This window comes from Balaenoptera physalus (assembly GCF_965194825.1).
Source record: "Balaenoptera physalus genome assembly, chromosome: 20".
In the NCBI taxonomy this organism is placed as follows: domain Eukaryota; kingdom Metazoa; phylum Chordata; class Mammalia; order Artiodactyla; family Balaenopteridae; genus Balaenoptera; species Balaenoptera physalus.
Genome location: NC_138901.1, coordinates 22331931 through 22350608, shown reverse-complemented (window position 1 = coordinate 22350608; position 18678 = coordinate 22331931). Strand labels below are relative to the sequence as shown.

Sequence of the window (18678 nt, the reverse complement as noted above, 5' to 3'; positions counted from 1 at the left end):
AAGGCGGGAAGCGGTCAGCTGTGGGCTGGGGGCTCCCTGGGGAGCAGGGCCGCTGGGCAGCTTGAGCCACTGGCAGGAGACATCTGCACCGGCCCACGCCTCTGCTCACCCCACCCTTGCCGGTGGCGGGGAGAGCCTTCAACTGCTGGACGAGCCACGTGCGCCCCCTGGGGGTGGCCGGAAGGCTGACGCCTCTGCCGCCCCTCCGCAGGCCAAGTACAAGGCCCGGGAGGCAGCACTGAAGGCCCAGTCAGAGAGGAAGCCAGGCAAGCTGCCAGAGTCGCCCAAAAGAGCCGAGGAGATCTGGCAACAGAGTGTCATCGGCGACTACCTGGCCCGCTTCAAGGTGGCAGGCAGTGGGAAAGGGGCTGTTTTGGGGGTTTTTTTCTTTATTTTCTTTTTCTTTCTTTTGGTTTGTGTGTGTGTGTATGTGTGTGTGTTGTTGTTGTTTTTCTGCTTTATTTTTCCGTTTTCTTTTTCTTTCTCTTTTTTTTTCTGGAAAAGTAGTTGTTTTATTATTAATTTCATAGGAAAGGGGTTGTTCTGCCACCACCCATGCAGACCCGCTCCAGCCCTAGGTGACCCTTCCCACAGCTGACACCCCTGTCTGTCCCCAGAATGACCGGGAGAAGGCCTTGAAAGCCATGGAGATGACTTGGAACAACATGGAAAAGAAGGAGAAACTAATGTGGATTAAGAAGGCGGCCGAAGACCAGAAGCGATATGAGGTAGAAAGAGGGCTTCTGGTTAGCACGGTGGGGCAGGATGGAGCTGGGGCCACCTCTCTCCACTTAAAACTCAGGAGCACCCTCCGGGGTGGGCACTTCCTCACTGCGTGGGACTTGGAGCCAGCAGTCCCAGCTTGGGTTGTGTGACCCTAAGTAAGTCTCTTAACTTCCTTCTGTGAGCCTCAGTGATGCATCACTAAAACGACGGCAGTGATACTAGTCGTGTGAGTGCAATTATGAAAGCGCTTTCAGACGGCAGTGCCTGTCTGACACAGGTGTGAGTTGTTACGAAGTTGCTCCCTGGCTGTGCCTCAGTTTCTCCTCCTTCCTGGCACATAAAAGGAGAATCAGCTAAGGACTGATGGCATGGGGCAGGCGGGAGGATGAGTGTGACCTTTCCGGGTGTCCCCATAGAGAGAGCTGAGTGAGAGGCGGGCACCCCCGGCTGCTGCAAACTCATCCAAGAAGATGAAGTTCCAGGGAGAACCCAAGAAGCCTCCCATGTGAGTCTGGGGGCTGGAGTCCACCCTAGGGATGGGGAGGGTCAGGGCAGGAGGGCTGCTTGGTTGGTCTCCTGACCTTCCCTGCAACACCCCCGCCTCCCAGGAACGGTTACCAGAAGTTCTCCCAGGAGCTTCTGTCCAACGGGCAGCTGAACCACCTGCCACTGAAGGAGCGCATGGTGGAGATTGGCAGCCGCTGGCAGCGCATCTCCCAGAGCCAGAAGGAGCACTACAAAAAGCAGGCCGAGGAGCAGCAGAAGCAGTACAAAGTGCACCTGGACCTCTGGGTCAAGGTGAGAGGGCCGGGGGACCCTAGGAAGGAAGACGGAAGCATCGTGCTGGCTGGTCTGCATTCATGGTTTCATTCAGTGTCCCAGCAGTCCTTCAGGGTAATGATTACTATCAAAGATAAGGAAACCAAGGCTCAGAGAGGTTAAGTAACTTAGCCAAGGTCATACAGCTAGTGAGTGGGAAAACCCAAATCAGACTGCCTTTTCCTCCCTCCAGCTGGGACCGGGGGACCTCTCTTAGACTCTGGCTCACCCCCTAGCCTCTGAGCTTCCCTTCTGTGCCTTGCTTGAGCAGTCAGATCTGTAAAGCGGGGAGAGTCACTGATGTCCTCCCCAGCCACCCAGGCAGGTTGGCCAAGGACCCAGGGAATTAGCAGGGTTGAAGTGTTTGAGAAGTTCGGTGAGCCCCAGACTGCGTTGGCAGTGGCTCTGGACTTGGCTTCTGGGGAGGAGTGATGCAGCCAGGCTATGGAAGTCATCGTGTGGGGCTTCTCTGAGTTGAGGAAGCCCCTGACTCTGGAGCCTCCATTCGGGTAGAGCAACAGGACAGACATGAAAACCAACAGTCTTAGGACAGGGTAGCTTAGGAAAGGCTTCAGGGCATCTTAAGCAGAAACACTGAGCTGTGTTCTCAGGTCCCTGGGGTTCTCTGCAGTGACCCAAGGTATGGGGAGACTGGGACGGGCGAAGGTGGGATGGCAGTCAGTGCTCAGCCCACTGCCTGGCAGTTGGCCAGCATGCTCAGTCAGCAGTAGTTTGGGTCGTGTTCCAACCCTCACCTCCTTCTCTGTCTCCCCCAGAGTCTGTCTCCCCAGGACCGTGCAGCATATAAAGAGTACATCTCTAATGTGAGTCTGGGAGCGGGCTGGTGTTGGGATAAGGAGGGAACTTGGGGGGGGATGTTTGGAACTCATGGCTGCTCCCTTTGCCCACGTCCCCATCCTCTCCTACAGAAACGTAAGAGCATGACCAAGCTGCGAGGCCCGAACCCCAAGTCCAGCCGGACTACCCTGCAGTCTAAGTCGGTAAGGAGCCCCTCTCAGAAAGGGGACCGGGAGCGGGGGCCCGAGGTGCCTGGAGTGGTGTGGCAGGGACCACTGATGTGCTTCCATCCCTCCCAGGAGTCTGAGGATGATGATGAAGAGGATGAAGATGAGGATGATGAGGAGGAGGAGGAGGAAGATGATGAGAACGGGGACTCCTCTGAGGACGGCGGGGACTCCTCCGAATCCAGCAGCGAGGATGAGAGCGAGGATGGGGATGAGGTGGGATGGATGGGGCACGGTGGGAGGGGAGAGCGGGGCCCTGCCAGGATGGCCACCTGGTGACTGCACATGCCTTGCCTCGCAGAATGAGGAGGACGACGACGACGAGGACGATGACGAGGACGATGATGAGGATGAGGACAACGAGTCCGAGGGCAGCAGCTCCAGCTCCTCCTCCTCGGGGGACTCCTCGGACTCTGACTCCAACTGAGGCTCAGCCCCACCCGGGGCTCCCCTCCCCGACTGACCACCTTTGTTTCTCCCCCATGTTCTGTCCCCTGCCCCTTGGCCTCCCCCACTTTCTTTCTTTCCTTTTTTTTTTTTTTTTTTTTTTTTTAAACAAAATACGGTGGGGGGGAGGCACTGGAGGCACCCAGGCCAGAACTCTTCGGCCTCAGAGACATCAGCCCTGGGGGGCCCTCCAGGGAGCACAACCGTCAGACTGAGCCACCACTGGACCGGCCCAGCCCACCCCCCTCTGCACCTGCGGTTCCGGCATGGACAATGGACCTGGGAGTGGGATGGGGGGCGTCCCAGAGAGTTCAGTGAGGCCCCCTACACCTGCAGCCCGACCCACGGGAGGGTGGAAGCTTGGGGAAGACCCCTTTCTTTCCAGAGGGGCTTGCAGCCTGGACCCCCACGTTGGAACTGGAGGCAGGGAACATGGGAGAGGAGGGCGGGCGCCTATGGGAAAATAGGCACTGCCCCATGGCCCTCTCCTGCCCCCTGCGGGAAGGAGCTGCCTGGACCCACTCACGGGGTGGGGGGAGGGGGCAGAAGTGTTTTTTATATATGTGTATATATTTTTTTTTTTTAAGCTCTGAGCTGTCAACGAGACGTTTCCTACCGACCTCGGCTGCCGTCTCTGTTGTCATTTCTGGGAGAGGGAGGGTTTAGAGGGTAGGTTTGGGACTTTTTTAAAACGGTCTTGATGCGTATGGAAAAGCGTATGTGCGCGTGTGTGTGTGTGCGCGTGCGTGCGCGTGTGTGGCCTATACATAGCATGGGTGCACCTGTGGATGTGTGCAAAGGCACATGTGCATTTGTGCGTGTAAGAGGGAAGGGGGCGCCCACCTCAGTCTGTGAAGCTGGTAAAAGGGTTGGTGAGGGCCTGGGAGACATTGATCCTGGTGGGGATAGGCTGGGGTGGCCCCTTTCTCCATATCTTCTGCTTTGCTTGATCTCTAATTCAATTTGGGGGGTGTACTAAAGCCACTCTGATGTTTCCTATACTGGTTTCCCTCTGTCAGGGTCATTGGAGCTACTGCTAGTCTCCAGTATCCAGCAGGACTGTGGGGAGGGGGAACAGACCAGGTGAACCTTAAAGCTTTGATTTGGTGGGAAAGGCCTCTGCAGCTCATCTGAGGGGTCACCCAGCCACCCTGGGCTCTGAACCTGGCCTTCAAGAAATGTGTTGGAAGCTCTTAACTTACACATCCCTCCTGTCTTTCCCCCCGCATATCCTCCAGCTACCCCACGCCTGTTTCCTTTGATTTCTCAGGTGTGCTCCCTTCCCCGCCCCACCTCCCCAAATCCACAGCTGGGGAAGAGGTCTGCAAAAGCTGCTTTTGCAGCTGTCCTCCTAGACCTTCCCAGCCATCCCCCTCATATTGGTACCCTGATTCCTAGATTCTTCATAAGCCAAGCCACCTTGCCTCTGTGGGTTTAATTTTTGTTGGTTTGTTTTTTATTAAATTTTGGCTTCTCTCTTCTTTTAAAAAAACAATCACGTCAGTGACCTATTTAATTGGGGCTTTGTGCATTTCCACCTTCCCCTCTGAATGAAAGCCAAGGGATGGGGAAGAATGGGAATTCTACCTAGGAGGTGGGATGGAAAAGGTAGGTCCCCTTCCCAGAGGAAGGCAGACCATCTGCTTTGCCTTAGCCATGGTGCTGGGGTGGTGGAGGGGGGGGGTGGCTAGGGAGGGACACTCCCCACTCCTACTCCCCTTTGTCCTGATCCTGGAATTAGGTACAGGGGTCCGTAGGTTCTATTTCTTCCCAAGAGCCCCTGCAAAGAACCCCATTACCCTGAGTACCCCTGCGCTGTTGTGTTTTAGCGGAATGTGTTTTCATTTAAAAACAACTTTGGGGCACTTTTTTTTTCCTGTTTTAAAAATTGAAAAATTCTTACAGTACGAACAGGGCTGTGGTGGTGGGGGAGTTAGTGCTGTGAGAGGTGACTCGGTGCATTTTGGCACTGGGATGGGATGGCTGGGGTGGGAGGACCCTCACTCCCCCCGACCCCGTTTTTTTTCCTAATATTTAAGAAGTGTTTTTGTAGGTTTCAACAACAACTGCAACTTGAATTTGCATCATGGGAGGTGGGAGGGAATGGCTTAGAGGTGTCTGCCTAAGCTGAAGGCCAACTGTGGAAGTTTTGTTTTCCCTTTTTTTGTACAATAAAGTAAAAAAGGTTTGACTGCTGTCTGATCACTGGACTCAATGAAGGGCGAGTAGAGACAGGGGCGACCGGACAGTCTCAATGTGGAAAGACCCTTGAAGCCAGTTTGTTTGCCCCTTCTTTCTAGAACCATCTTCCTCATTCCTGACGATTCCGTAGGCAATGTCTGCCTTCACATTGTTTTGTGCTACTGTTCTTGCACTTTCTCAATTCAGTTTGTTCACCTTGGGTTGTCAGACCACTAAGGCCTGAGAATTTGGGAAACAGATACATTATTTTCTCCCGGAAGGCACTGCCTTGAAAAACGGAGGTGATGAATGAACCATTAGGGTCAGGGGTGTTCACCATGGTCATGCAAGGGCTTATCTTTGGGAGTTGGGTTAACCCTCCCACCTTGAGCCCTCAGCCTCACCAGGGTTAGGAATGACTTTCCTAATGACCCAGACCTCTGATGGGAAGTGGGCTGGGCTGAGATGACTTGCTCTCTGATGTTAAGGAAGACAGCCTTCCCTCCACAAGCCTTGGCTGGGTTCCTGCAACCACCAAGGGCTAACGACCCAGGGCCATCTAAGACCTCTCCCTTCTCCCCACACCCCTCTCTCACTCTTGGCCAAACTTCTGAAAAGCTCCTTGCCCCTCATGGTCTCCCATTTCCTCACCTCCCACCCGCTATTCCCCTAAGGTGACCCGCTGAGGTCACCAACATGTTTATCAATTACACCCAGTGGACACTTGTCTGTCTCTCTCTTTTTTTAAATTAATTTGGCTGCTCTGGGTCTTAGTTGCAGCACAAGGGATCTTTTAGTTGTGGCACGTGGATTCTTAGTTGCGGCATGTGGGATCTAGTTCCCTGACCAGGGATTGAACCTGGGCCCCATGCATTGGGAGTGTGGAGCCTTAACCACTGGACCACCAGGGAAGTCCCACTTGTCTGTCTCTTGACTTCTTGGTCTACTCTGCTGGCATCCGCTCCTCCTCCTCATTCTTTTTTTTTTTTTTAATAAATAAGGGATTGATTTTCTTTCTTTTTTTAATATTTATTTTATTTACTTATTTGGTTGTGTGGGGTCTTAGCTGTGGCAGGTGGGCTCCTTAGCTGCCGCTCATGGGCTGCTTAGTTGCAGCACATGGGCTCCTTAGTTGTGGCACGTGGGCTCCTTAGTTGCAGCACATGGGCTCCTTAGTTGTCACACGTGGGCTCCTTAGTTGAGGCATGTGAACGCTTAGTTGCAGCATGCATGTGGGATCTAGTTCCCTGACCAGGGATCGAACCCAGGCCCCCTGCATTGGGAGCATGGAGTCTTATCCACTGTGCCACCAGGGGAAGTCCCACCTCCTCCTCATTCTATCCTAGGTGTTCAAGTCACTCTATGAACCCCCAGTTATCACCCATAGTAACCATTCCAAAAGGTGGTCTCTAGAGAGACCGCTCTTCCAAGCTGCAGACCCGTACAGACTTCAGTGTATCCTTTGGGATATCTTGCAGGCACCTCATACCTCAAGACCCCAGATAATCACTAACCATCTGGTCATTCAATCTAGAAATCAGGGTATCATCCTTAAGTCCTCGCTCCCTATTTCATCTCTTAGTGAAAGGAGGTGAAATTCGCTCACCTAGACCCGTCCATTCCATTTCCTGTATCTCTCTCAAATCTCTCTACCTGCTTCCATCCCCATCCTCTTCAGGCCATCACCATTGCTCAACTTCTGCAAAGACCTAAAACTGGTCTTCCTGCTTGCTCTCTGGCCCCCTGCAGTCCATTCCGCATACAGCAACCAAAACTATCTTTTTAAAACAAATCTGATGACCTTAACACTTACAACTCCTTATCTTACAATGACCCTAAAAGGCCTAGCCCTTGTTTCCCCTCTCCCTTCTCTCACTCCACTCTTCCTAATCACTCACAAGGATCGAGCCAAGGGATCTGTCTTTTGTTCCTCAAACATGCCTACCACAGGACCTTTGCGCTTGTTTTCTCTGCCCAAAATGCCATTCCCCCAACACTACAGATAGCTTGTTTTTCCCATCCTTCAGACTTAAGCTCAAATGTCACCTCACAGGCCTTCCCTGACCACCCTCTCTAGAGAGGCCTTCTTCTACATCTCCTTGTTTCTGTATCTGTTTACCTGTTCATTGTCTATCATCTCTCCAAGTAGAAGGCAACGTATCTGTTCATTCATTACAGTAATCCCAGCACCTAAAAGTGCCTGGCATACATTTTACAGTCAAGAATTATTTGTTGAGGGACTTTCCCGGCAGTCCAGTGGTTAAGATTCTGTGCTTGCACTGCAGGGGATGCAGGTTCGATCTCTGGTCAGGGAACTAAGATCCCACATGCTGTGCAATGCAGCCAAAAGAAAAAAAAAAAAAAAAAAGGAAATATTTGTTGAATGAGGGAATAAATTGGGCCCACAATGCCCTGGGGGATCTGGTGCCCTTGCTGGCCTCTCTGCCCAACTCCAGCTACACAAGCCATTCAAGATTCAAACACACCACACTCTCTTCCCAGGCCTCTACACATTCTGCCTATACCCATAACCGTTCCCTCTGCCTAGAATGTTCCTCTTCACCTCTCTTCCTAGTTAATCAGGGCTCCACTTAAAAGACCACTTCCTCCAGGGAGCCTCCCCTGACCCCCTGACCAAAAGATCTCTATGCATGTGTTTCTTTGGCAGCCTGGATGCTTTCACATTCAATCTTTCTTCCACATCAGGCTTTGCTGGGCTGCAAGCCCCACTAGGACAAGGTCTGTGTGTCTCTCTGGCTCGCTGCACTTCGCCCAGAGCCTGGACCAGTGTAGTCCTTAGTGTCTATTGACTGGTGCTAACTGTGGAGACCGGGCACGTGCCCAAAGAGGTCACCACCACAGACTGCTCAGGCCAAGTGCCAAATGAATAGTACAATCCAGTTTTAAAGGAGTTTCTTGTAAGGGTAGCCAGGGGTGGAGAAGTGAGGAAGGATTTAGGTAAACAGGGAGGAGATAGGAAGGCTTCCTGGGCATATGTAAATTCCTTAGGGCAGGATGTATTGGACATATTCCGAGACTAAGAAACAGATCAGGGTCATCGGAATGGAGAATTCCTGATTCACACTGTGGAGACACATGAAGTCCTGGCCCCACTACTTTGCTCTAGACTCAAGTTCAAACACTTTCTGAGAGTCTCCACCAGCTGATTCCACAGTAACTCCAACATATCTCAAACTGAACTTGTCATTGTCCTGTATCCTCACATCTCCTCCTCAGAGTTCCCCATCTTGGTTAATGATGTATTCAGGGTCTCTCTCTCCTTTACCCCACACATCTCAAGCTATAACAAAAACCTACTACTTCTAAGCTATCCAGACTCCACATTCCAGAGTGATCTACTTAAAATGCAAGTCAAACAGTTCCCCTTAAGGACTCCTCACAGCCTGTAGGGTTAAAACCCGCAGACTCCTCAGCACACCCTTAGTCCTGCATGGTCTGCCCTGCTTACTTCCTGCTATTTCCCCATCCATTCCTATGTTCCAGCCAGTGCCCAGACTTCCGGGCACTTCACTTTTTTTTTTTTTTTTAATAAATTTGTTTATTTATTTATTTTTGGATGCGTTGGGTCTTCGTTGCTGCACGCAGGCTTTCTCTAGTTGCAGCGAGCGGGGGCTACTCTTCATTGTGGTGCGCGGGCTTCTCATTGCTGTGGCTTCTCTTGTTGCGGAGCACGGGCTCTAGGCGGGCAGGCTTCAGTAGTTGTGGCTCGCGGGCTCTAGAGCACAGGCTCAGTAGTTGTGGCGCACGGGCTTAGTTGCTCCACAGCATGTGGAATCTTCCCGGACCAGGGCTCGAACCCGTGTCCCCTGCATTGGCAGGCGGATTCTTAACCACTGCGCCACCAGGGAAGTCCCTGGGCACTTCACTTCTGAAGCTTCTGTGTGAGATACCTAGTACCTTCTTGGCCTGTCTTGACCTGGCTCCTCTCCCATGAAAAGCAGCCTTTCCTGACCAACCCTTTTACATCATTTGATTCCTCCACCTGGCCACCTCTGTCCCCTATGGTTAGCTCCAACCACGGATGGAACCCCGGGCCCCCTGCAGTGGAAGCGCAGTCTTAACCACTGGACCGCCAGGGAAGTCCCCAGCTCTCTTATTCTTATTACACTGGCAATTATTTTCCTACAGGTCTGTTGTCTACCCCCCAAACTGTGAACTTCTTGAGGAAGTATAACTGTCTTATTTTATTTTTGCATCCCAGCACGGATGCACCATAAGAATTCTTACAGTGCACCGTAAGAGTAACAGCTAAGATTTATCAAACACACTGAGCTGAGTTTCTCAGGCATTGACTTGTCAATCCCCATAACAACCTAATGAGATAGGTACTATCATTATACCCGGTGACAACAGTGTAAACTGGGGCAACAGAGAGCTCGTTTGCAGAAGTTCATTTGTCAAGTCCACAGATTTAAATTCAGATGATTCCTGGTCTTAACCACTTAGGACTATTGCCTCTATAAATGCTTGCTGAAGACTAAAGAATCAGTGATGGTCCCAAAGTATATGATTTAAGACTTTCCTCATTTAATCTCATCTTCTGAAGGAAGAGGGCTGTCATATACCCGTTCCAGGACTCCAGACACAGAGAGTAACTGAGATGGAAGCGCCAGTCTAAGCACCTACTGCGGCTGGGAAAGGCCCTTTACTCCAGAAGAGGGACTGTGAGAGCGCGCGGATATGGGCACACCCTGGGGAGTAGAACTGGGTCGGAGTAAGGGTCTGGCCACTGACTGGCAAGCTGTGGAGAGAAGAGGTGGGGGGGGGGGGTCCATCGTGGGTTCCGGAAGCAGGAAAGGCGAGCAGGTGTGGGATCTAAATTAGGATGAGGGCGGGGAGGGCGCTCCGCTCAGACTGGCACAGCTCGGCCTCCGCCCTCAGCGGAGGACCCTCATCTCGGGCGTCTGTTGGTTCTCAGGCCTGGAGTGGGCTGAGACCCGCCCAGGAACACGGGGAACCGAGGCTCGGACGAGCCCCCTTCAGGTTTTCTGGCCTGAGTTGCGTCCCACTTCAACTCTGGCCTCTTCACAGAAGCGGCTGCACGCTTCGGGGTGAACTCCGGGGTGGGGGCGCTGGGGGGAAAAAGAGCCGGGAGCCCGGAGGGAAGGGCGGGGGAGCCTGGGCCGGAAGGCGTCCCAGGCTCGGCTGGGAGCCGGCGCTCTCTTTCGACGCCACCCGCTGCCCCCGCCCCGGAGCCGGCCGGGACGGCACAACGTCTCCGCCCCCAGCGCACCGCGCACCTCACCTTGAACGCCGCTCCACCCACCGCCATCCTATTGGGCCGGCCGGGCAGAGGCGAGACGGCAATTGGCCGAGGTGGCTCCCGAAGACCCCGCCCATCTCCCCGCCCCCGTCCCCGTCCGCCGGTACTTTGGACGGCGGCGTGGCGCCCCTCCTCCCCGCCCGGTCCCCGCCCCCTGGAGCAAATGCTGCCGAGCTGCGGCCGTGGGGCAGATGCACGCGCTCGGGCCCTTCTAGCAGGCGCGAGCAGTCGCTGGGCGCGCGAAAGCGAAAGAAGGAAGAGGAAGGGAGGGCGGGGGCGGGGTGTTGAGGAGGGGCGGGAGGAGGAAGAGGAGGAGGTTGGAGCGCGCTCGCGCTTGGCCTCGCGCCCGCGCGAAGGGAGGGGGGAGAGGGGCGCGCGCGCGCACGCTCGCGTTCTCGCTCGCTCCATCCATCCATCCTCCGGTCGCGGCACGCGCGCGCGCTCCGGGCTCGCGCCGCACCCCCCGCCCGGGAGAGGCGGGCTGGAGTGGGGGGCGGGGGGAGGGGCGCGCGGACGGCGCGCGGACTGCGCGCGGGCGGGGTGAGGTGAGGAGGAGGAGGCGGCGACGGGACGAGAAGGGAGGGGAAGGGGCCATGGCCGCCCGGTGAGGCGGCGAGGCGGGGGGGCGGCCCGACCCCCCGGCCCCGGGCCCTGGGCCCCGGGGAGAGGCGAGGACGGACCGACGGACATGGGGCTCCGGAGCAGCCGCCGCCGCCGCCGCCGCCGGAGGACGCGGCCCTGAGAGGCCGCCGGGCCCCGGCGCGGCCCCCCGGGCGGGGTGAGTACGGGACGGAGACGGGGACGGGGGAGGGGCCTGCGGGGGGCGGGGGGCGGGGCCCGAGGCGGGGCTTGGGCCCCCTCCCCCCAGGTCTGGTCTGGGTCAGCGCCCCTTCCCCTCCCCCCTGGCCGACGCGGAAACGCCCGGCTTCCCCCGGCTTCCCGGCCCGGCCGGGGCCCCCCGCTCTCCCCCTGTCTGGGTCCCCCCTGGGCGGGGCAGGGCCGGCCGGGGAGGGGGCGCGGGGCCTTTGTTAGGGAGCCAGGCCCCAGCCCCCGGGACAATAGAGACACCCTCCCGGACTCCTCTCCCCGGCCGGCCGGGGCTGTCGGCGGGCGGGGAAGAAGAGGGGCCGGGACGCGTCCCACTCTGCCCACTCTCTAGGGGTCGGTCTGTCCCGGACCGGCGCCGGCCTCCGGCGGCTCGGCTCTCCTCCCCCAGTTGGTATGATGCAGCAGCAGTGCCGCAGGGACGGGGGAAGAGCTGAGGCCCGGCCTCCTACCCTCCCCAGTGCCCCCGGCTCATTTGTCAGTCCCCACCCCACTCTAGACCGGCAGCTCCTTAAACTCGTACCCACCGTTCAGAGGGGCCCCGGACTGTGGGCGCTGTTTCTGAATCCTTTGGTGGGGATTCCTGGACTTTGGGGCTCTTGGAGAGACTTCCGGGCTGGTCCTGAGGGAGGGAGGGTGGTTATCTAAAAGAAGAACAGGTAAGGGGAGTGCCCACTCTTGGTCTGCCATCCCACCGGACTCTACCTCCTCTTGCTCATGGTGGCTAGAAATGCCCCTTTAGCTCTAGATTTCTGTGGGCTCTGCTCCCCTTCTGTAGTGGCAGGCTTATTTCAAGGGAAGATAGAGTGGGGTGAAGGTTGTAGGGTCCTAGGGCCATTCCTACTTCTGGTAGCAGTACCCCCCCAAGTGGACATCCTGGCTGAAAGCAGAGGTGACTCTGAGGAGAGCCTAGGGAAGGGAGGGGAGTGTATTTAGGAGTCTGTGCAGTTCTTTGCCACACCCTGTGGGTTTGCTTTGAGGCCTTAGAGTTCCTTCTCCTCCCCCTGCTGCATTGCACCATGGGTATCGAAGAGGGGTTTGAGTTTTGGGGACCTGGGGGGAGCTGCTGCCTCCTGTAGACCCAGACTCTGATTGGCAGTAGAGTCCAGGGCCTGAGTTCAGGCTTGGGAAGGACTAGGCCGCCCTTGGGTTTCAGGCCCTGAAGGACCATCCAGACTTAGTGAGCCTAGGCTTTAGGGAGAGGTAGATCCTGATGCCACCATTGAGCTCTGGGCAGCGAGGTGCGGAGGGGAGGTGGCAGTCATCAGAGGTGCCTTTGGACTCACACCAACACCCCCACCCCCATGTGTGCAGCCGTGTTGCCGCCCGCTGTGCTATGAGCAGTCAGAGCGCCGTCTCCACAAGAGTTTACAAATGAAAATGGAGGAAATGTCTTTGTCTGGCCTGGATAACAGCAAACTAGAGGTGAGGGCTCCCCCACGTGTGCCTCCAGTTCTTTCTCTTGATGTTTCTTCGTCACTTTATCTGGCATCCACACCAGAGAGGAATTTGGGTAGTCAGCCTTGTTCCTTAAAGGGAATAGCCAGCTAAGAAGGCCCGAGGATCCAGAAGAAGAAAGAACTCGAAGTCAAGATGGGGAAAATGGCAAAGAAGGCATTATTTCTGACCAGGGCGAATTGGCAGGAGATTTGGTTGGTGAGAGTTGCTCTCAGTCCGTGGGACTATGACTCTTGTGACCCTGGATGTTCTCCCCCGGGCCCAGGCCATCGCTCAGGAGATATACGCGGACCTGGTCGAGGATTCTTGTTTGGGATTCTGCTTTGAGGTACACCGGGCTGTCAAGTGTGGCTATTTCTTCCTGGACGACACGGACCCTGATAGCATGAAGGATTTTGGTGAGCTTCAGGGTTGAAGGAGAGCAGTCTAGCCCTGTCCTGGGAGTGCTTGGAGGGTCGTCCTCTGGCAACCGCACCACATGTAGAACGTGGAGCTCCTGTGAGCTTAGGCAGGGGCTTTGAAGAGGCCATGGGGCCATGGGTGGGAACGAGAGGTGAGGGTCCCCTGCCCACCCGCCCTGATCGACACGCCTCTCCTGTCCCCAGAGATCGTGGACCAGCCGGGGTTGGACATCTTTGGACAGGTTTTCAACCAGTGGAAGAGCAAGGAGTGTGTTTGCCCCAATTGCAGCCGCAGCATTGCCGCCTCCCGTTTTGCTCCCCATCTGGAGAAGTGCCTGGGAATGGGTCGGAACAGCAGTCGAATCGCCAACCGCCGGTGAGGGCTTCTCCCCCTGCTAAAACCAGAGCGGCTCGTCTTGTGTAGCCCCCCAGGGGCATTTGTAGGGCACAGAGGGTGGGTCATGCTTGGCCCCAGATGCTCCACTATACCTGTGAAGTCGGGGGCAGAGAGGTGGCAGCCTTGACCCTTCCTCTTCCCTACCCTTGGCAGGATTGCCAATAGCAACAACATGAACAAGTCTGAGAGTGACCAAGAGGATAACGATGACATCAATGACAACGACTGGTCCTATGGCTCAGAGAAGAAAGGTGTTTGGGGATCTGGGGAATTTGGGGGCCACTGGGGTGAGGCGGGCACGCAGGAATTGGGTACGTAACGGTCACAAGTTGTTATCCTGAATGAGGGGGGAGAGTGTAGCTTTGTACTTTCCTTTAGGTGCCCTTAGATTGGGAACTTAAAGTGACCCTACCTTTTATCGTTTTGTCCTACACAGCCAAGAAGAGGAAATCAGACAAGGTGAGAGCTGGGGCAAGCATGAGGGAGATTTGGGCGAAGGACACATACCCTCCCCTTTGGGTAGGGAGTCCTCGGGTGTCTTGACTCAAGTCTGAGGTCGTTGGGTACCTCTCTGGGTTCTGGGATGAGGGTGTCTGGTGGGCAGGAGGGCAGCAGAGGCCTTGAGGGAAGGTGGGAGGAGGGAATATGGGTAGACGGGCCTCTTACTGATGGGGAAGAGTAGGAATTTGAGGATGTTTCTTTGTCAAATCTTTTTTCCTTCCCTGGGTTCTCGGCTCCCCCTTATCGTTACCCTTTCCCCAAAGCTATGGTATCTCCCATTCCAGAACCCCAATTCCCCTCGAAGATCCAAGTCTTTAAAACACAAAAATGGTAAGTGGGGCTGGAACAACAGGAGTGATTCTAGCTATGTCTTCTGGGACTCATTGCTGGAGGGTGGGGGGGGGCAGGGGCCGGGCCGGGGTATCGAGGGAGGGCCTGTGATCCTTCTATCACCCCCACTTCCTCTCTGGTTATTTTCAGGGTTCTCTGTCTGTACCTCTGCATCAAACACCCTTCCCCTTCTTTTTTCTTCTTCAGGGGAACTTAGCAATTCGGATCCTTTTAAGGTGAGTAGGGGCTGCCCCTTGTAGGTTCCCTCTCATTGTCCTTGTTGTGAGTTGGGTGGGCTTGGACAAGTGGGGATCAGAATGCTGACAGCCAGAAGCACTAGATGGGGTATTTAGGTCTTGCATATTTATATTCTTTGTAGGTCCCAACCCCTTACCCCTGTGCAGGTGGGATGGAAGGGATTGTTGGAAAACTGCTGGGCAGTCTTAGGGGCTTCTCACTTAGGAAGGGATGAGAGGGACTGATTCTGCCCCCCACCCCCCACCCTCCCTTCTTTGGCTGCCCCTTCTCTAACCTGTACCTCTGGTTCTTGCCCAGTATAACAACTCAACTGGGATCAGCTACGAGACACTGGGGCCGGAGGAGCTGCGTAGCCTGCTCACCACGGTGAGGGACCAGGGAAGGGGAGGCCCTCGGGAGCGCGCTGAGCCACAGGCAGTGGTTGAGGCCCTGAAAGAGGCTGCTGACATAGCAGTGAGGGCACCTAGGTCTCTCTCTGGAATTAGGTTTCCTGGCCATTGGTCGTCTGGGGCCGTCTGCCGTATTCACCCTGGGGCCATTTCTGCTTACAGTCTAGCATTTGTACAGAAGAGAATGTCTAGTGTCTAGAGTAGGCTCTCCTCCATCCCTCCTTTCAGCTTATATTCCTCTTCCAGCAATGTGGGGTGATTTCTGAACACACCAAGAAGATGTGCACAAGGTGAGCTCAGAACCTAGGAACAGGGCCAGGGGGCCCTCCTGCACACTCACCCTGGGCATGGGTCGGGAGTACCCCTGGACTTGAGCAGCGGGACTCCCACCCTTCCCCTCCCCTCTTCTAATGGTCAGGCCTTAGGCCACAATCTGGGGGCTCTCTGTTCATCCCTTCCCTGCCTGTGTCCACCCCTCCCACCTCTGCTGAGGGGAGGGGCTTCACCTGTATTCCTCAGACCCTTCCTGCCTTGTCAGGGTCTGATAATTCTTTCCCCACCAGGTCCCTGCGCTGCCCCCAGCACACGGATGAGCAGCGGCGAGCCGTGCGGATTTATTTACTTGGACCCTCAGCGTGAGTGACCCTCCAGGAAAGGTGGTGGGTTGTGGAGGATAAGGATGATGATTGGTATCCTTGAAGCCCTTCTCTGGCCTCTTCCCTTTCCAGCGTCCTTCCAGAGGTCGAGAGTTCCCTGGATAATGACAGCTTTGACATGACTGACAGCCAGGCCCTGATCAGCCGGCTTCAGTGGGATGGCTCCTCTGATCTCTCACCCTCTGATTCAGGTTCCTCCAAGACGAGTGAGAATCAGGGATGGGGTCTAGGTAGGTGATACAGCTGGGCCCCAGGGGCTCTCTGCCCGAAGCCGAGGAGGGGGAGCACCTTGCGTTCCCCTGCCGCGACCCTCCCCTCAACCCTCGCGCCTCTTTCTCTTCAGGTACCAACAGCTCCGAGTCACGGAAAACCAAGAAAAAGAAATCCCATCTGAGCCTGGTAGGGACTGCCTCTGGCCTGGGCTCCAACAAGAAGAAAAAGCCAAAGCCTCCGGCACCCCCGACGCCCAGCATCTACGATGACATCAACTGACTTGGGTGCAAGGGATAGCCTTTGGCTGAGCAGAGCCCTCCCTCCCGACCCCCACCCAGGTGGCATAGCCTGGCAAATGGACGGCTGCTGGGGGTTTGGGCTTGGGAAGTTTGGTGGGCCAGGCAGGCAGAGGATCCAATTATGCACCCCTGGGGGGTGTCAGGGTCTTCTGCGCCAGAGCACGAGCCCTCGGCGTGCAGGACTCAGACCTGGACATATTATGCCTTGGACATAAGTTCGGTGGGGAGGCGGTTTTCCTATTTATTCTGTGAGTTACTGGATGTCCAGCTAGGCCAGGGGCCTGACCTGGGCACTGTGCCAGGGCACTGCCGCCCCCCACGCCAGGAACTGGACTAAGCCCTGCCGAGGAGCATCGTGGCTACCTGGGAGGCGGTGGGTTGGAAGCTGAGCCTGGAGGGGGCCTCCCCCAGCTGCCCTCAGCAATGTGAATGGGTCCGGTGCTTGGAGCTGAGGAGCAGGGCTGGGCGTGTCCTGTCTGTGTGCAGAAGAAGCCTATCAAACGCCCCCACCCCAGGGGTAGGCAGGCACAGCGAGCTGTCTGCTGAGGTAGGCGTCCAGAACTGCCGCCGCCTTCCCTGCCCCTCACAGGGGCAGCCCTTTCCCCTCAGTCCCCATGGGCCTCCTTGGCAGCAGGAGCTGTCCTTTTGTTGTTGGGTGCCAGGAAAGGGCCTCCAGCCTCTACAGCTTCAAGGGCAGGGGGAGGGTAGGAAGAGGGAGCTGTGTATCAAAATGACTCCCCCCCTACCTCTCCTCCCTGACCCAGGGCTGGTGAGGAGTGGGGCCCCAAGGTGAGAGGGAACGGTGCTGCTTTATTTGAAATGTTTTCTTACCTCATTCCCTGCCCCAGGAAGGGGCCCAGCCTCACCCTCCTGGGGTGGCCCCATGTTGCTCCTGCCTACCCTGCCCCACTGCCCTACCAGGGCAGCCCAAGTTCCCAACTGCTGCTTGCCACCCCCTCTTTCACCTTGACCAGCTCCAGTTCCTCTCTCGATGCTCCTGCCTCTGAAGCCTGCCCTGTTTCCCCTTCCTTAGCCGCTTTTAAGTTATTTATTCTGTACTTGTGGTTTGGGGCTCTGAGGAAAATCCTGATCTTTTACTTCTCCCCCCTTGCTAGGAGCGGGGCAGGAAGAGAGGGTGGTCTCTGTGCTCTGGGCTGTCAGCGGAGGGGGAAGGGGTGCCATGCCCAGACAGTGCCCCTCTGTGGGACTGTGGTGCCAGTGTGCCCACCTGCCTGGTCTACATCCTGAAGAGATGTATCGTCCCACCTCCACACGGGCACCATCGCTCTCAGGAGCCGAGCTGGAGGACTGCAGTCTGGGCAGGGAGTAGAGCTGACTGACACAGGGATGGAGTTGACCCTGAGCCATGTTCTCTGGCACTTGCAGGACGTGTCCCCTGTCCTCCTCCCAGGAGGAGCCATCCCACATTTGGGTAGCTAGTACCCAGGACTGGTTGGACTGATTCGGGTTAGGGACCCTAGAGGGTTAAGGGAACAACAGAGATAGGGCTGTAGTACCCTGTCTGAAACCCCAATCTCCCCCTGGGGTGGCTCTGATTGTGGCTGACGCCTGGTTACAAACTGGTTTTTAACCCAAGAATTGTTGATTATTTTTTAAAAAGCCAAATTTTGGCAGGAGTTAGAATAAATCCTGGGGCCTGGGCTCCTCTGTTCTCGCTCTTCCACAGCCTTCTCCCTCTAAGGGGAAGCCAGAGGGAAAGGAGGATCTCAGCCAGCCTCCAGCCTGCTCCCAAATGAAGACTTGGGAGTAGGTTGAAGGTGAAGGGAGGAAGGCCGCGGGCCACTCTTCCTTCTGAGAGGCAGCTGCAGCTCAGGCCCTAATACACCCTTTCACCTCTGGCCTCTCCCTTTCCCCCTTCTGGTTGGAGGAGGGAGAAGTGGGAAGTAGTTTGGGAACTGGTTTGTCCACATCCACTTCCCCATTGTTCCCTGGCCCGCTCTCAGGGCAGAGCCCCCTGCCCAGGCTGGGTAAGAGATGGGCTTGGTCCAGCAGAGACCCTGAGGGAGCAAACCCCTTTCCTTCCGGGGAGAGTGTGCCCCCCCTACCATGTAGTTGAACAGGGGCTAGGAGCTCCCCACTCCCTTCCCTCTAACAGCAGGCTGTGTGGGTTTCAATTCCCATCCTTCCCACCCCGGCTAGGTGTCGTCCACCCTGTATTCTATCATGTGTCTTGAGTGTGTGTGGGGGGGTTCTGTACTAATTTCCATGGCCGGTGGCTTTTCCTTCCATGCATCACTCCCCCCCGCATGCCCAGGGGCCACCCGCCTGGCATTACCGCATGCTGGGGTCATTGGGGGAGGGGGGTGGGGCTCACGCTGTCCTGTGGTCTTGAGATTTTTATTTTTGCATATGTAATCCATCCTGTACAGGTAGCTAACTTTGTAAACGCTGTGTATTTCCCCTGCCCCCATGGCTGCTGGTGTAAATAAACTGCATCTCCCGTTGGTA

General features: G+C 56.0%; 3 protein-coding genes and 1 long non-coding RNA gene across 14 annotated transcripts in view; 2 read left to right on the top strand and 2 right to left on the bottom strand.

The window, feature by feature from the left end:
• UBTF (upstream binding transcription factor) overlaps positions 1-3636 on the top strand; it is a 14797-nt gene extending 11161 nt beyond the window's left edge. For 5 of the 7 annotated variants that reach the window (XM_082440420.1, XM_082440419.1, XM_082440418.1 and 2 more), the window contains 8 exons: positions 212-346; positions 618-728; positions 1143-1231; positions 1335-1524; positions 2322-2369; positions 2475-2546; positions 2643-2786; positions 2872-3120. In XM_082440420.1, the coding sequence (XP_082296546.1) occupies positions 212-346; positions 618-728; positions 1143-1231; positions 1335-1524; positions 2322-2369; positions 2475-2546; positions 2643-2786; positions 2872-2997 (915 nt within the window). In that variant the 3' untranslated portion in view covers positions 2998-3120. Of the gene's footprint in view, positions 1-211; positions 347-617; positions 729-1142; positions 1232-1334; positions 1525-2321; positions 2370-2474; positions 2547-2642; positions 2787-2871 lie in introns of all 7 variants that reach the window. The other 2 variants (XM_082440423.1, XM_082440424.1) reach the window with 1 other exon arrangement.
• Positions 3478-11255, bottom strand: LOC309649873 (uncharacterized protein). The gene is made up of 2 exons (XM_082440444.1): positions 10465-11255; positions 3478-10291 (listed from the first exon to the last, which is right to left on the bottom strand). The coding sequence occupies exons 1-2, from the start codon at positions 10896-10898 to the stop codon at positions 10111-10113; spliced, it is 615 nt and encodes a 204-aa protein (XP_082296570.1). The 5' UTR covers positions 10899-11255; the 3' UTR covers positions 3478-10110.
• LOC309649875 lies at positions 3478-12615 on the bottom strand. Its single transcript, XR_014257343.1, has 3 exons — positions 12013-12615; positions 11835-11929; positions 3478-9960 (listed from the first exon to the last, which is right to left on the bottom strand). It is a non-coding gene; the product is annotated as an uncharacterized lncRNA (long non-coding RNA).
• ATXN7L3 (ataxin 7 like 3) lies at positions 11029-18678 on the top strand. 5 transcript variants are annotated; one of them, XM_082440431.1, is made up of 13 exons: positions 11029-11260; positions 12622-12732; positions 13031-13163; positions 13371-13542; positions 13717-13814; positions 14000-14022; positions 14328-14394; positions 14545-14630; positions 14950-15018; positions 15288-15331; positions 15605-15676; positions 15770-15927; positions 16041-18678. In XM_082440431.1, the coding sequence occupies exons 2-13, from the start codon at positions 12682-12684 to the stop codon at positions 16187-16189; spliced, it is 1122 nt and encodes a 373-aa protein (XP_082296557.1). In that variant the 5' UTR covers positions 11029-11260; positions 12622-12681; the 3' UTR covers positions 16190-18678. The 5 variants fall into 5 exon arrangements, with proteins under 5 accessions (XP_082296557.1, XP_082296559.1, XP_082296560.1 ...); XM_082440433.1 differs by having other exon boundaries at positions 11030-11260; positions 14349-14394; XM_082440434.1 differs by having other exon boundaries at positions 11032-11260; positions 14602-14630.

Excerpts from the sequence above, each read along its gene's own strand:
- LOC309649873 (XM_082440444.1), bottom strand. The coding sequence starts at position 10,898 with ATGGATGGATGGAGCGAGCGAGAACGCGAGCGTGCGCGCGCGCGCCCC. Across the intron at positions 10,292-10,464 it reads TGGGTGGAGCGGCGTTCAAG|CGCCCCCACCCCGGAGTTCA; the intron begins GTGAGGTGCGCG and ends TTTTCCCCCCAG.
- ATXN7L3 (XM_082440431.1), top strand. The coding sequence starts at position 12,682 with ATGAAAATGGAGGAAATGTCTTTGTCTGGCCTGGATAACAGCAAACTA. Across the intron at positions 14,631-14,949 it reads GCAATTCGGATCCTTTTAAG|TATAACAACTCAACTGGGAT; the intron begins GTGAGTAGGGGC and ends GTTCTTGCCCAG. Across the intron at positions 15,019-15,287 it reads TGCGTAGCCTGCTCACCACG|CAATGTGGGGTGATTTCTGA; the intron begins GTGAGGGACCAG and ends TTCCTCTTCCAG.